The sequence below is a fragment of the Erythrolamprus reginae genome, chromosome 1 (assembly GCF_031021105.1).
Source record: "Erythrolamprus reginae isolate rEryReg1 chromosome 1, rEryReg1.hap1, whole genome shotgun sequence".
NCBI classification, from domain to species: Eukaryota; Metazoa; Chordata; class Lepidosauria; order Squamata; family Dipsadidae; genus Erythrolamprus; species Erythrolamprus reginae.
Genome location: NC_091950.1, coordinates 13214562 through 13226881, shown reverse-complemented (window position 1 = coordinate 13226881; position 12320 = coordinate 13214562). Strand labels below are relative to the sequence as shown.

General features: G+C 43.1%; 1 protein-coding gene across 1 annotated transcript in view; it reads left to right on the top strand.

Annotated features, from left to right (window-relative positions):
• The first annotated feature begins 956 nt into the window (after positions 1-956).
• Positions 957-12320, top strand: part of GNA15 (G protein subunit alpha 15) — a 30569-nt gene continuing 19205 nt past the window's right edge. The window contains exons 1-3 of the mRNA XM_070744707.1: positions 957-1195; positions 5620-5804; positions 8265-8419. Coding sequence (XP_070600808.1) covers positions 1069-1195; positions 5620-5804; positions 8265-8419 — 467 coding nt within the window. The 5' untranslated portion in view covers positions 957-1068. The remainder of the gene's footprint in view (positions 1196-5619; positions 5805-8264; positions 8420-12320) is intronic.

The window sequence follows — 12320 nt, the reverse complement described above, 5'->3', positions numbered from 1 at the left end:
AGATCCCCATGGACAATTGGTGGCCCACTGTGTGACACAGAATGCTGGACTCGATGGGCTTTGGCCTGATTCAGCAGGGCTTTTCTTATGCTCTTAAAGTTCTTAAGCTGACTCCACCTTATTGTGGCAGCCCCTCAAATACTGAAATACTACTATCATGTCCCCCGCTAGTCCTTCTTTTCTCTAGACTATCCAAACCCAAATCCTGCAACCGTTCTTCATATATTTTAGTCTCCGGGCTGATTAAATCTTAGTTGCTCTTCTCTGCTCTTCTCTGCTCTTCTCTGCTCTGCACTTTTTCAAAAGTCTCAACATCTATACTATACTATTTTCTGTATTTTATCTTAGGATGGATATATGTTTATCCCAGGCATGTTTAAATTCAGTTACTGTGGATTTATCTACCACGTCTGCTGGAGGTTTGTTCCAAGCATCTACTACTCTTTCAGTCAAATAATATTTTCTCATGTTGCTTCTGATCTTTCCCCCAACTAACTTCAGATTGTGTCCCCTTGTTCTTGTGTTCACTTTCCTATTAAAAACACTTCCCTCCTGGACCTTATTTAACCCTTTAACATATTTAAATGTTTCGATCATGTCCCCCCTTTTCCTTCTGTCCTCCAGACTATACAGATGGAGTTCATGAAGTCTTTCCTGATACGTTTTATGCTTAAGACCTTCCACCATTCTTGTAGCCCATCTTTGGACCCGTTCAATTTTGTCAGTATAAACAGTGTTATTTCTTTGTATGCTACCAATACGTACTTGACAAAAAATAAATAAATAAAATAAATATAGAGTAGCTTCCCATGAATGCTGGAGGGTGAATGTAGTCCAGCCCAGCTTGCTGGAATTGGTGGGGTTTCCCCACCCACCCAATTTTTGTCTCACTCTGAAATTTGATCCCCAAACAGTGTGTGCTGGATTGCCACTTCCCAGAGAAACTGATGCTCGTGTGCTCAGGCCGCGTCTCGGTGGAAGGACTCAGCCAGCGTTCCGGTTTCAAATCCCGATTTCGTGGGCTCGCCCTCTGATTTTGGAAAAATCTGGATCGGTTCAGGAAGCGCCATGGTCTGGTGCCTCTGCTTTATGTCCGAGGACGAGAAAAACGCCGTGGTGATTGATAAAGAAATCAGCCGGTTGCTTCAAGAGCAGAAGAAACGAGACCGGTGGGAGTTAAAATTGCTACTGTTGGGTGAGTAGCAGTAGAGCTCATTCTCTCTCTCCCTCTCTCATTCTCTCTCTCCCTCTCTCATTCTCTCTCTCCCTCTCTCATTCTCTCTCTCCCTCTCTCATTCTCTCTCTCCCTCTCTCATTCTCTCTCTCCCTCTCTCATTCTCTCTCTCCCTCTCTCATTCTCTCTCTCCCTCTCTCATTCTCTCTCTCTCTCATTCTCTCTCTGTCCCTTCCTCCCTCTCTCTTTCATTCTCTGCTTTGTTTCTTTTCCTCTCTCATTCTCTCTCTCTCACCCTTTCTCTCCCTTTCTTATTCTCTCTCTGTCCCTTCCTCCCTCTCTCTTTCATTCTCTCTCTCGTTTCTTTTTATCTCTCATTCTCTCTCTCTCACCTTTTCTCTCCCTTTCTTATTCTCTCTCTGTCCCTTCCTCCCTCTCTCTTTCATTCTCTCCCTTGTTTCTTTTCCTCTCTCATTCTCTCTCTCTCACCCTTTCTCTCCCTTTCTTATTCTCTCTCTGTCCCTTCCTCCCTCTCTCTTTCATTCTCTCTCTCGTTTCTTTTTATCTCTCATTCTCTCTCTCTCACCCTTTCTCTCCCTTTCTTATTCTCTCTCTGTCCCTTCCTCCCTCTCTCTTTCATTCTCTCTCCCTCTTTTAATAGCAATAGCACTTAGACGTATATTATTATTATTATTATTATTATTATTATTGTTGTTGTTGTTGTTGTTGTTATTATTATTATTATTATTATTATTATTATTATTATTATTATTATTATTATTTATTAGATTTGTATGCCGCCCCTCTCCGTAGACTCGGAGCGGCTCACAACAGTGATAATAACAATACATAATGACAAATCTAATAATTAGAATCTAAAATAACAATAATACATTTAAAAAATCTAAAAAGCAAGGAACCCCAATATAAAAAACATACATACAGTCATATCATGCACAAAAACTACATAGGCAGGGGGAGATGTCTCAGTTCCCCCACGCTTGACGACAGAGGTGGCTTTTAAGGAGTTTACGAAAGCCAAGGAGGGTGGGGGCAGTTCTAATCCCTGGAGGGAGCTGATTCCAGAGGGTCGGAGCCGCCACAGAGAAGGCTCTTCTCCTGGGTCCCGCCAAACAACATTGTTTAGTCGACGGGACCCAGAGAAGGCCTAAGCGGCCACTGGGATTCGTGCGGCAGAAGGCGGTCTCGCAGATATCACCATGATATAACTATATACCACTTCACAGTGCCCTACAACCTTCTCTAAGCGGTTTACAGAGTCAGCATCTTGCCCGCAACAATCCGGTTCCTTATTTTACCGATCTCAGAAGGACGGAAGGCTGAGTCAACCTTGAGCCTAGTGAGATTCGAACTGCTGAACTGCAGGTGGCTAGAAGTCAGCAGAAGTAGTAATCGAGTTGTCAAAGCATGGAACTCATTACCGGACTCCATAGTATCTTCCCCTACCCACAACATTTTACCATCAGGCCTCTCCAGATTCCTAAGAGGTCAGTAAGGGGCAAGCATAAGTGCACTAGTGTGCCTTCCGTCCCCTGTCCTATTGTCTCTCCTATATCTCCTATATCGTATCTACTATTCTTCTATTCTATTCTTCTTATACTACTCTCATAATATCCTTCTGTTCTCTAATTGATATATTCTACGCCTAAATTTTCACTTCTATTCTTTCTCTAATATATTTTACTCGAGTATCACCTCTATAACCTTCACTGTGTATTGTTGTGCATTCGAATAAGTAAATAAGTAATTAAGTAAGTAATTAATTAATTAATTAATTAATTAATTAAGTAAGTAAGTAAGTAAGTAAGTAAGAAAGTAAGTAAGTAAGTTAGTAAGTAACTTTCTGTGGTGGGTAAAATGAGGACCCAGATTGTTGGGGCAAGACGCTGACTCTGCAAATCAATGTGAAATGGTATATACGGTAATAATAAGTCTATTCCGCTATTAGAGCATAGGCGGAATAATTTTATTTCCTTTTATCTCTTCTGCAGTGTTATCTGCCGCATGAATCCCAGCGGCCGGTAAGGTCCCACAGAGTTGGCCTTCTCCGGGTCCTGTCGACTAAACAGTGTCGTCTGGCGGTACCCATGGGAAGAGCCTTCTCTGTGGCAGCCCCGACCCTCTGGAACCAGCTCCCCCCGGAGATTAGGACTGCCCCCACCCTCCTTGCCTTTCGTAAACTTCTTAAAACCCACCTCTGCCGTCAGGCATGGGGGAACTGAGACACCGCCCCCCCCCCCCCCCGTCTATGTAGCTGTATGTACAATATGTTTGTGTGTATGCTTTTTTATATACTGGGGTTTTTAGGGTTTTTAATGTAAAATTGTTATTTTAAACTTTAATATTAGATTTGTTACTGTATATTGTTTTTATCATTGCTGTGAGCCACCCCGAGTCTGCGGAGAGGGGAGGCATACAAATCTAATAAATAATAATAATAATAATAATAATAAGCCAGTGAAAGTGGTTCCAGTGATACTTGGTACGCTGGGCGCAGTGCCAAAGGATCTCAGCGGACATTTGAAAACCATCGGAATTGACAAAATCTCCATCTGTCAATTGCAAAAGGCCGCTTTACTGGGATCGGCAAACATAATTCGCCGCTACATCACGCAGTCCTAGGTGCTTGGGAAGTGGGTGGTCTTTGCAATATTTTTTGCAGAGATTGTTAAATGAATCCATTTTTAACTGGGGAACTGGGTTGTAAGTAGCTTTTTTGGGTGTGTCTATAAGGAGTCTGTTGTAACTTGCTAAGTTGCTAAGTGATTGTTTGCAAATCGAGGACTACCTGTATAATAGAAGGAAGAAAAGTGGCTTGCAGGCCTAATTCTTCCAGATTCTCTTCTTTGGGGGCAATTCTTCTCCAACTATCCAAAATCTTAAAACTTGAAGCACAGTACTAAATTTAGCCAAGGAAATTAATTTTAACAATCTGTTAAAATTAATTAATTAAAATAAAATTAATTAATCAAAAAAGCTAACAAATCTTAGCATTAATTTTAGCAATCAAGCAATTAGCCATTTAGTCACATAATGCTCAAAAAAATCGAGATCCACTTATTTTTAATGCTGAATGTGAAAGCAGACAAACTATTGTTTTTCCTCCAATTCTGTAAAAAAAATACCACTAAAAAAAGCCAAAACTTCCATCTGTTCGATCCTGGTGTGGTACTTGATTATTGCTTTAGGCTTAAAAGCAAAAACATGCTTGTGAGACTGAGTTTTTACACAATTTATGGGAGGTCGTTTTCAGGATTAACATTTGTTATGAGAAATGTCAAGAGTCTGTGCCAAGATTCAAAAATTTTTACTGCCGCAGTTGCAAATATTATTGTTAACCCTGCACCCGTATTTACGGATTCATGGAGATTAAACCAGCTGAATATAATGTTTTGGGAGTCCTTGGTTAATAATAATAATAATAATAATAATAATAATAATAATAATAATAATAATAAAGCCAGTGAAAGTGGTTCCAGTGGTACTTGGCACGCTGGGCGCAGTGCCAAAGGATCTCAGTGGACATTTGAAAACCATTGGAATTGACAAAATCTCCATCTGTCAATTGCAAAAGGCCGCTTTACTGGGATCGGCAAACATAATTCGCCGCTACATCACGCAGTACTAGGTGCTTGGGAAGCGCCCGACTGGTGATGAAATACGAAATCCAGCATAGTGATCTCGTTTGCTGTGTTGTACTGACATAATAATAATAATAATAAATTTATTGTCATTGTCAAAACAACGAATTGTCATTGGCAACGAAAGTCGTGTGACACCCAGAGACCAGTCCCACCATACATTGAATCAGAATAGGTAAATTTAAAAATAAAATAAAAAAAAAGAATAAAAAATAGAATAAAATGTCCCACCCACTACAAATTCCCCACCCTGAACCACTCAACCATCTAACATCTCTCCCAACTCCGTTATTCCTGTTAATTTGGACGAGACTTAGATGTTAATTTGGACGAGACTTAGATGTTAATTTGGACGAGACTTAGATGTTAATTTGGATGAGACTTAGATGTTAATTTGGACGAGACTTAGATGTTAATTTGGACGAGACTTAGATGTTAATTTGGACAAGACTTAGATGTTAATTTGGACGAGACTTAGATGTTAATTTGGACAAGACTTAGGTTAATTTGGACAAGACTTAGATGTTAATTTGGACAAGACTTAGATGTTAATTTGGACAAGACTTAGATGTTAATTTGGACGAGACTTAGATGTTAATTTGGACAAGACTTAGATGTTAATTTGGACGAGACTTAGATGTTAATTTGGACAAGACTTAGATGTTAATTTGGACAAGACTTAGATGTTAATTTGGACGAGACTTAGATGTTAATTTGGACAAGACTTAGATGTTCTACTGGAAAATCAATGTTGTTTTTGTGTGTGTGTGCATTACCCATCAGGCACTGGGGAAAGCGGAAAAAGTACCTTCATCAAACAGATGAGGATTATCCACGGCGTGGGATTCACGGAAGACGAGCGGAAGGACTTTGCCAAAGTGGTCTATCAAAACATCTTCGCCTCTATCCAGGCCATCGTCAAAGCGATGGAGAGCCTTCAGATTCCTTACGGCCAAGAGGAGAATGCTGTGAGTAGACACATACAGGGGATCCTTGCAGGCGGGAGTGGGTGGGTGGTGTTCCTACTTACCACCACCACCAGTGTGATACATGCACAGCTCTGGGTGATTGATGGGCACATACACGCATCCAAGTGAGCTTTGGCTCCTGTGCATGTACAGAAGTGAAATCTTGCGAGAGGACACGTGGCCGTGCGAGATTTTGGTGGGTTCTTTTTCCTTCTATGCCTGCAGAAGTCTGTATTTGTTATTAATTTATTTTATTTATTTATTATATTTGTCAAACAAGTATAGAGAGTGTTCGCAACTTGTGTGTCCTCCTCGATCCACAGCTGACATTGGAACATCATCTTTCGGCTGTGGTGAGGGGGGCGTTTGCCCAGGTTCGCCTGGTGCACCAGTTGCAGCCCTATTTGGACAGGGAGTCACTGCTCACAGTCACTCATGCCCTCATCACCTCGAGGTTCGATTACTGCAACGCTCTCTACATGGGGCTACCTCTGAAAAGTGTTCGAAAACTTCAGATTGTGCAGAACGCGGCCGTGAGAGCCATCGTGGGGCTTCCTAGATTCGCCCACATTTCTACAACACTGGGGCTTGCATTGGCTGCCGATCAGTTTCCGGTCACAATTCAAAGTGTTGGTTATGACCTTTAAAGCCCTACATGGCATTGGACCAGAGTACCTCCGGAACCGCCTGCTACCGCACGAATCCCAGCGACCGATTAGGTCCCACAGAGTTGGCCTTCTCCAGGTCCCGTTGACTAAACAATGTCGTCTGGCGGGACCCAGGGGAAGAGCCTTCACTGTGGTGGCCCTGGCCCTCTGGAATCAGCTCCACCCGGAGATTCGCACTGCCCCCATCCCTCTTGCCTTCCGAAAGAGCCTAAAAACTCATCTTTGTTGCGAGGCCTGGGATTCCTTAGAGCTTCCCCCAGATCAACGAAAGTTTTAGTACGATTGTTGAAGGAATGGTAATGGAAGTTTTTAAGGTAGATTTTTATGGACTGTTTTATGTATTAATTGGATTTATTTTATTATTGTCTCTTTTATATGTTGTGAGCCACCCCGAGTCCTCGGAGAAGGGTGGCATACAAATCCAATTAAATAAAAAAATAAATAATAAATAAAAGGTTCGCCATCACTGCCCTTTACCATTTCAGACATATGGCTGTCCAGTGTCTCTTCTTAAAAACCTCCAGTGGTGGAGCACCCACTCTGGCCAAAGTCTCTAACTCAAACGATGCCTTTGGCCTGACACACACAACTTCTCAAGGAAAGCTGTTCCACTGATTAACTTTTCCCAGTGACAGGAAATTCCTCCTAAATTCCAGGTTGCTTCTCTCCTTGTTTAGTTTCCACCCATTGCTTCTTGTTCTACCCTCAAGTGCTTTGGAGAATAGGTTGACTCCTTCGTCTTTGTGGCAACCCCTGAGATACTGGAAGACTGCTATCAGTGTCTCCCCTGGTCCTTCTTTTCATTAAACTAGATATAGCAATAGCATAAGAACATAAGAAGAGCCATGCTAAATCAGGCCAAAGTCCATCGAGTCCAGCATTCTGTGTCACACAGTGGCCCACCAATTGTCCTTGGAAATCTTGAGCAGAAAGAGAAGGCAAGACCCTCCTTTTCCCTTGACCCCCAACAAATGGGGCCCAAGGGAACCCTGCCTGCCTCAACCAACATAGAGGTGGCACATGGACATCCATTTCAATAACCACCATAAGACTTGGCATCCATGAATCTGTCTAATCCTGCCTTGAAGCTCTCCAGACTGAGAACCATAAACCAAGGATCCTCTGGATGAAGAAATATTTCCCTTTATTTATTGTCACTTTCTTACCTATGAGCTTTAGAGAGGGCCCCCTCGTCCTAGTATTGTGTGATAGAGAAAAGAATTTTTCTCTATCCACCTTTTCTATCCTATGCATGATTTTATACCCTTCGATCAAGTCACCCCTTAAACGCCATCCTTCAAGGCTGGTATCGTAAGGGAGGTGCTCCATTTCCTTGATCAAGATATGTTTTATTTTAATACAGTATTAGATTTGTCTCATTGTTATATTGTTTTTGTATTACTTTTGTGAGCCGCCCCGAGTCTTCAGAGAGGGGCGGCATACAAATCTAATTAATAATAATAATAATAATAATAATAATAATAATAATAATAATAATAATAATGAAGTAGTACTTATATACCGCTTCACAGTGCTTGTACAGCTCTCTCTAAGCAGTTTACAAAACCAGCCTATCACCCCCAACAATCTGGGTCCTCATTTTACCCACCTCGGAAGGATGGAAGGCTGAGTCAACTTTGAACCTGGTGAGATTTCAACTGCCAAATTGCAGGCAGCCAGCAGCCGGAAGAAGTAGCCTGTAGTACTGCACTTTAACCACTGCGCCACCGCAGCTCTTATATACCCAATTCCTGCACCCGTTCTTCAAAAAACCGTTCTTTTCTTCCTCTAGCAAAACGCCCGGGAGCTTCTGACCATAGATGCCTACAAAGTAATCTCCCTGGAGCCCCTCCACGCAAGGATCATCGGTGACCTCTGGAAGGATGCCGGCATCAGGACCTGTTATAAGAGGAGAAGCGAATTCCACTTGCTCGATTCGACCTCCTAGTGAGTCCCTTTAAAAAAAAAAAAATATTATTATTGTTATTATTGTTGTTGTTGTTGTTGTTGTTATTATTATTATTATTATTATTATTATTATTATTATTATTATTATTATTATTATTATTATTATAGAAACATAGAAACATAGAAGACTGACGGCAGAAAAAGACCTCATGGTCCATCTAGTCTGCCCTTATACTATTTCCTGTATTTTATCTTACAATGGATCTATGTTTATCCCAGGCATGTTTAAATTCGGTTACTGTGGATTTACCAACCACGTCTGCTGGAAGTTTGTTCCAAGGATCTACTACTCTTTCAGTAAAATAATATTTTCTCATGTTGCCTTTGATCTTTCCCCCAACTAACTTCAGATTGTGTCCCCTTGTTCTTGTGTTCACTTTCCTATTAAAAACACTTCCCTCCTGAACCCTATTTAACCCTTTAACATATTTAAATGTTTCGATCATGTCCCCCCTTTTCCTTCTGTCCTCCAGACTATACAGATTGAGTTCATTAAGTCTTTCCTGATACGTTTCATACTTAAGACCTTCCACCATTCTTGTAGCCCGTCTTTGGACCTGTTCAATTTTGTCAATATCTCTTTGTAGGTGAGGTCTCCAGAACTGAACACAGTACAGTGATCCATCAAGTATCGCGAGGGTTACGTTCCAAGACCCCTCGCGATACTCGATTTTTCGCAATGTAGTGGTGCGGAAGTAAAAACACCATCTGCGCATGCGTGCCCCTTTTCTCATGGCCGCGCATGCGCAGATGGTGTTTTTACTTCCGCACCTGGGAAGACCCAGGGAAGGTTCCTTCCACCGCCCAGCAGCTGAGGAGCCGCCTGCCTGCCCGCCTGCCCACCGCTTTTCCGCCCGCCGCTTTTCCGCCCGCCGCTTTTCCGCCCGCCGCTTTTCCGCCCGCCGCTTTTCCGCCCGCCGCTTTTCCGCCCGCCGCTTGTCCGCCGCTTGTCCGGCCGCCGCTTGTCCGCCGCTCGGTGCACGATCGGGGTTTCCCCTTTGCGTGGGCGGCGGGGAATTCTGGGAGTTGAAGACCCAGGGAAGGTTCCTTCGGCCGCCCAGCAGCTGATCTGCTCGGCAGCGCAGTAGCAGCGAGGAGCCGAAGATGGGGTTTCCCCGTTGCCCACGCAAAGGGGAAACCCCATCTTCGGCTCCTCGCTGCTACTGTGCTGCCGAGCAGATCAGCTGCTGGGCGGCCGAAGGAACCTTCCCTGGGTGCCGCCCGCCGCTCGAGAGCAAGAGGGGGAGAGATAGAGAAAGAGAGAGAAGGAAAGAAAGAGATGAGAGAGGGAGGAAGAGAGTGTGAGAGAGGAAGAAGCAAGATAGAGAAAGAGAGAGAGAAAGAAAGATGAGAAAGGAAGGGAGTGACGTCATCGGGTGGAAAAATCGCGATATAGCGTTTCGCAAAGATCGAGATCGCGAAACTCGAGGGATCACTGTACTCCAAATGTGGTCTCACCAGCGCTCTATATAAGGGGATCACAATCTCCCTCTTCCTGCTTGTTATACCTCTAGCTATGCAGCCAAGCATCCTACTTGCTTTTCCTACCACCCGACCACACTGCTCACCCATTTTGAGACTGTCAGAAATCACTACCCCTAAATGCTTCTCTTCTGAAGTTTTTGCTAACACAGAACTGCCAATGCAATTATTATTATTATTATTATTATTATTATTATTATTATTATTATTATTATTATTATTATTAGAGTTGAAAGGGACCTTACAGGTCATCAAGTTCAACCCCCTGCCTGAGCAGGAAATCCTACAGCACCCCAGCCAAATGGCAGTCCAATCTCCCCTTGAAAATGTCCAAAGTTGGGGAGTCCACAACCTCCGCTGGCAGGCCGTTCCAATGGTTGATCGCTCTCACTGTCAGGAAATTCTTCCTTATCTCCAGGTTGAATCTTTCCTTGGTCAGTTTCCAACCGTTGTTCCTCGTCCGGCCCTCTGGTGCCCTGGAAAACAGTGTGTCCCCCTCCTCTCTGTGGCAACCCCTTAAGTACCTGTATACAGCTATCATGTCCCCCCTAGCCCTTCTTTTTACTAGACTATCCATGCCCAGTTCCAGCAACCTTTCCTCGTATGACCTGGTCTCTAGTCCCCTTATCATTTTAGTTGCTCTTTTCTGCACCCTCTCTAGAGTCTCTATGTGTCTTTTGAAGTGTGGTGACCAGAACTGGATGCAATACTCCAGGTGCGGTCTGACCACGGCCTTATAGAGTGGTATTATTACCTCTCTGGTCTTGGAGTGTATCCCCCTGTTCATGCAGCTTAAGATTGTGTTGGATTTTTTAGCCGCTGCTGCACATTGCTGGCCGATGTTTAGCTGGTTATCCACCAAGACTCCAAGATCCCTTTCGCAGTCACTCATGGTGAGTGGGGTTTCGCCTAATTTGTATTCATGTTTTGGGTTTCTTTTGCCTAGGTGCAGGATTTCACTCTTCTCTACATTGAACTTCATTTTGTTCTTTTCGGACCACTGTACAAGTCTGTCTAGATCTTTCTGAATTCTGTGTCTATCCGGTTAACGCTTTGATTTGGAGTGACCATCGTGTGTTCTTGCCTTGGGTTGATCATCGATCATAGTGTTTTGACGTAGGCTTCGCTAAATGACTTGTCTCCCCCCAAAAAAATCCTTTTTATTTGGCTAATGTGAATTCCTAACATTCCCATCCAGCAAAGTCTCGGAAAACAGTCTTCCAAGGATGAATTGCAACCACAGACCTTATCGGTCCTTGGATAGTTGCCAGGATGATACGTTCTAGGTGCAACACTGAACAAGGAAATACAATGGTGCCTCTACTTAAGAAGTTTTCTAGATAAGAACCAGGTGTTCAAGATTTTTTTGCCTCTTCTTAAGAACCATTTTCTACTTAAGAACCCAAGCCTGGAAAAATTTCCCAGGAAATTTGAGAGCGGCACGAAGGTCCGGCCAGTTTCCTGCCATTCCCCCTGGGTTTCTCTCTCTGGCGTAGTGTATGGGAGGCAGCCTCTTTTCTTTTTTTAAGCCTTAAAGTTTTGGATTTTTTGATTCCCCTCACTTCACCTTCTTCCTTCGGCAGCGACTGTCCTCTTCTTCTTCCTCCTCCCACCCAAATTCCGAGCTTTTATTTCTTTCCTGATGGGTTTGCACGCATTATTTGCTTTTACATTGATTCCTATGAGAAAAATTGCTTCTTCTTAAGAACTTTTCTACTTAAGAACTTGGTCACGGAACGAATTAAGTTCTTAAGTACAGTGTAGAGGTACCACTGTACTTGGCAAGGAGTCTCTGTGAGGCACAACTCAGGCAATCAAATCTTTACACTAATAAACAAACTAATTGTCTCCTGCAAACACCACCACACATTCACTCTTATTTATTAGCAATAGCATTTAGACTTATACACCGCTTCGCAATGCTTTACAACCCTCTCTGAGTGGTTTATTATTATTATTATTATTATTATTATTATTATTATTATTATTATTATTATTATTTATTAGATTTGTATGCTGCCCCTCTCCGGAGACTCAGTTTACAGAAAGTAAGCATATTGCCCCCAACAATCTAGGTCCTCATTTTACCCTACTTGGAAGGATGGAAGGCTGAGTCAAGCTATTCCCTATGGGAGGGACCATTCTGTGTCCCCTTCTGCCTTTACTCCTGAGTTGACCTCTGTTCCCTTCTCCTGACAGCTCTGCATTTTTAAACATTGGGAACAGGCTCCACCTGTTCTTCTGCCCCACTTATCTCTGACTCCGAAGGTAGCTGATAACTGTCGGAGGACCCTGGTCCCCTCTCTGCCTCGGATGCAGAGCCCTCATCAGAGCCTTTCCCAGACTCCAGTACTATCCCATGTTCCTCCCCAACCTCCTCACTGTCTGAGTCTGCCGT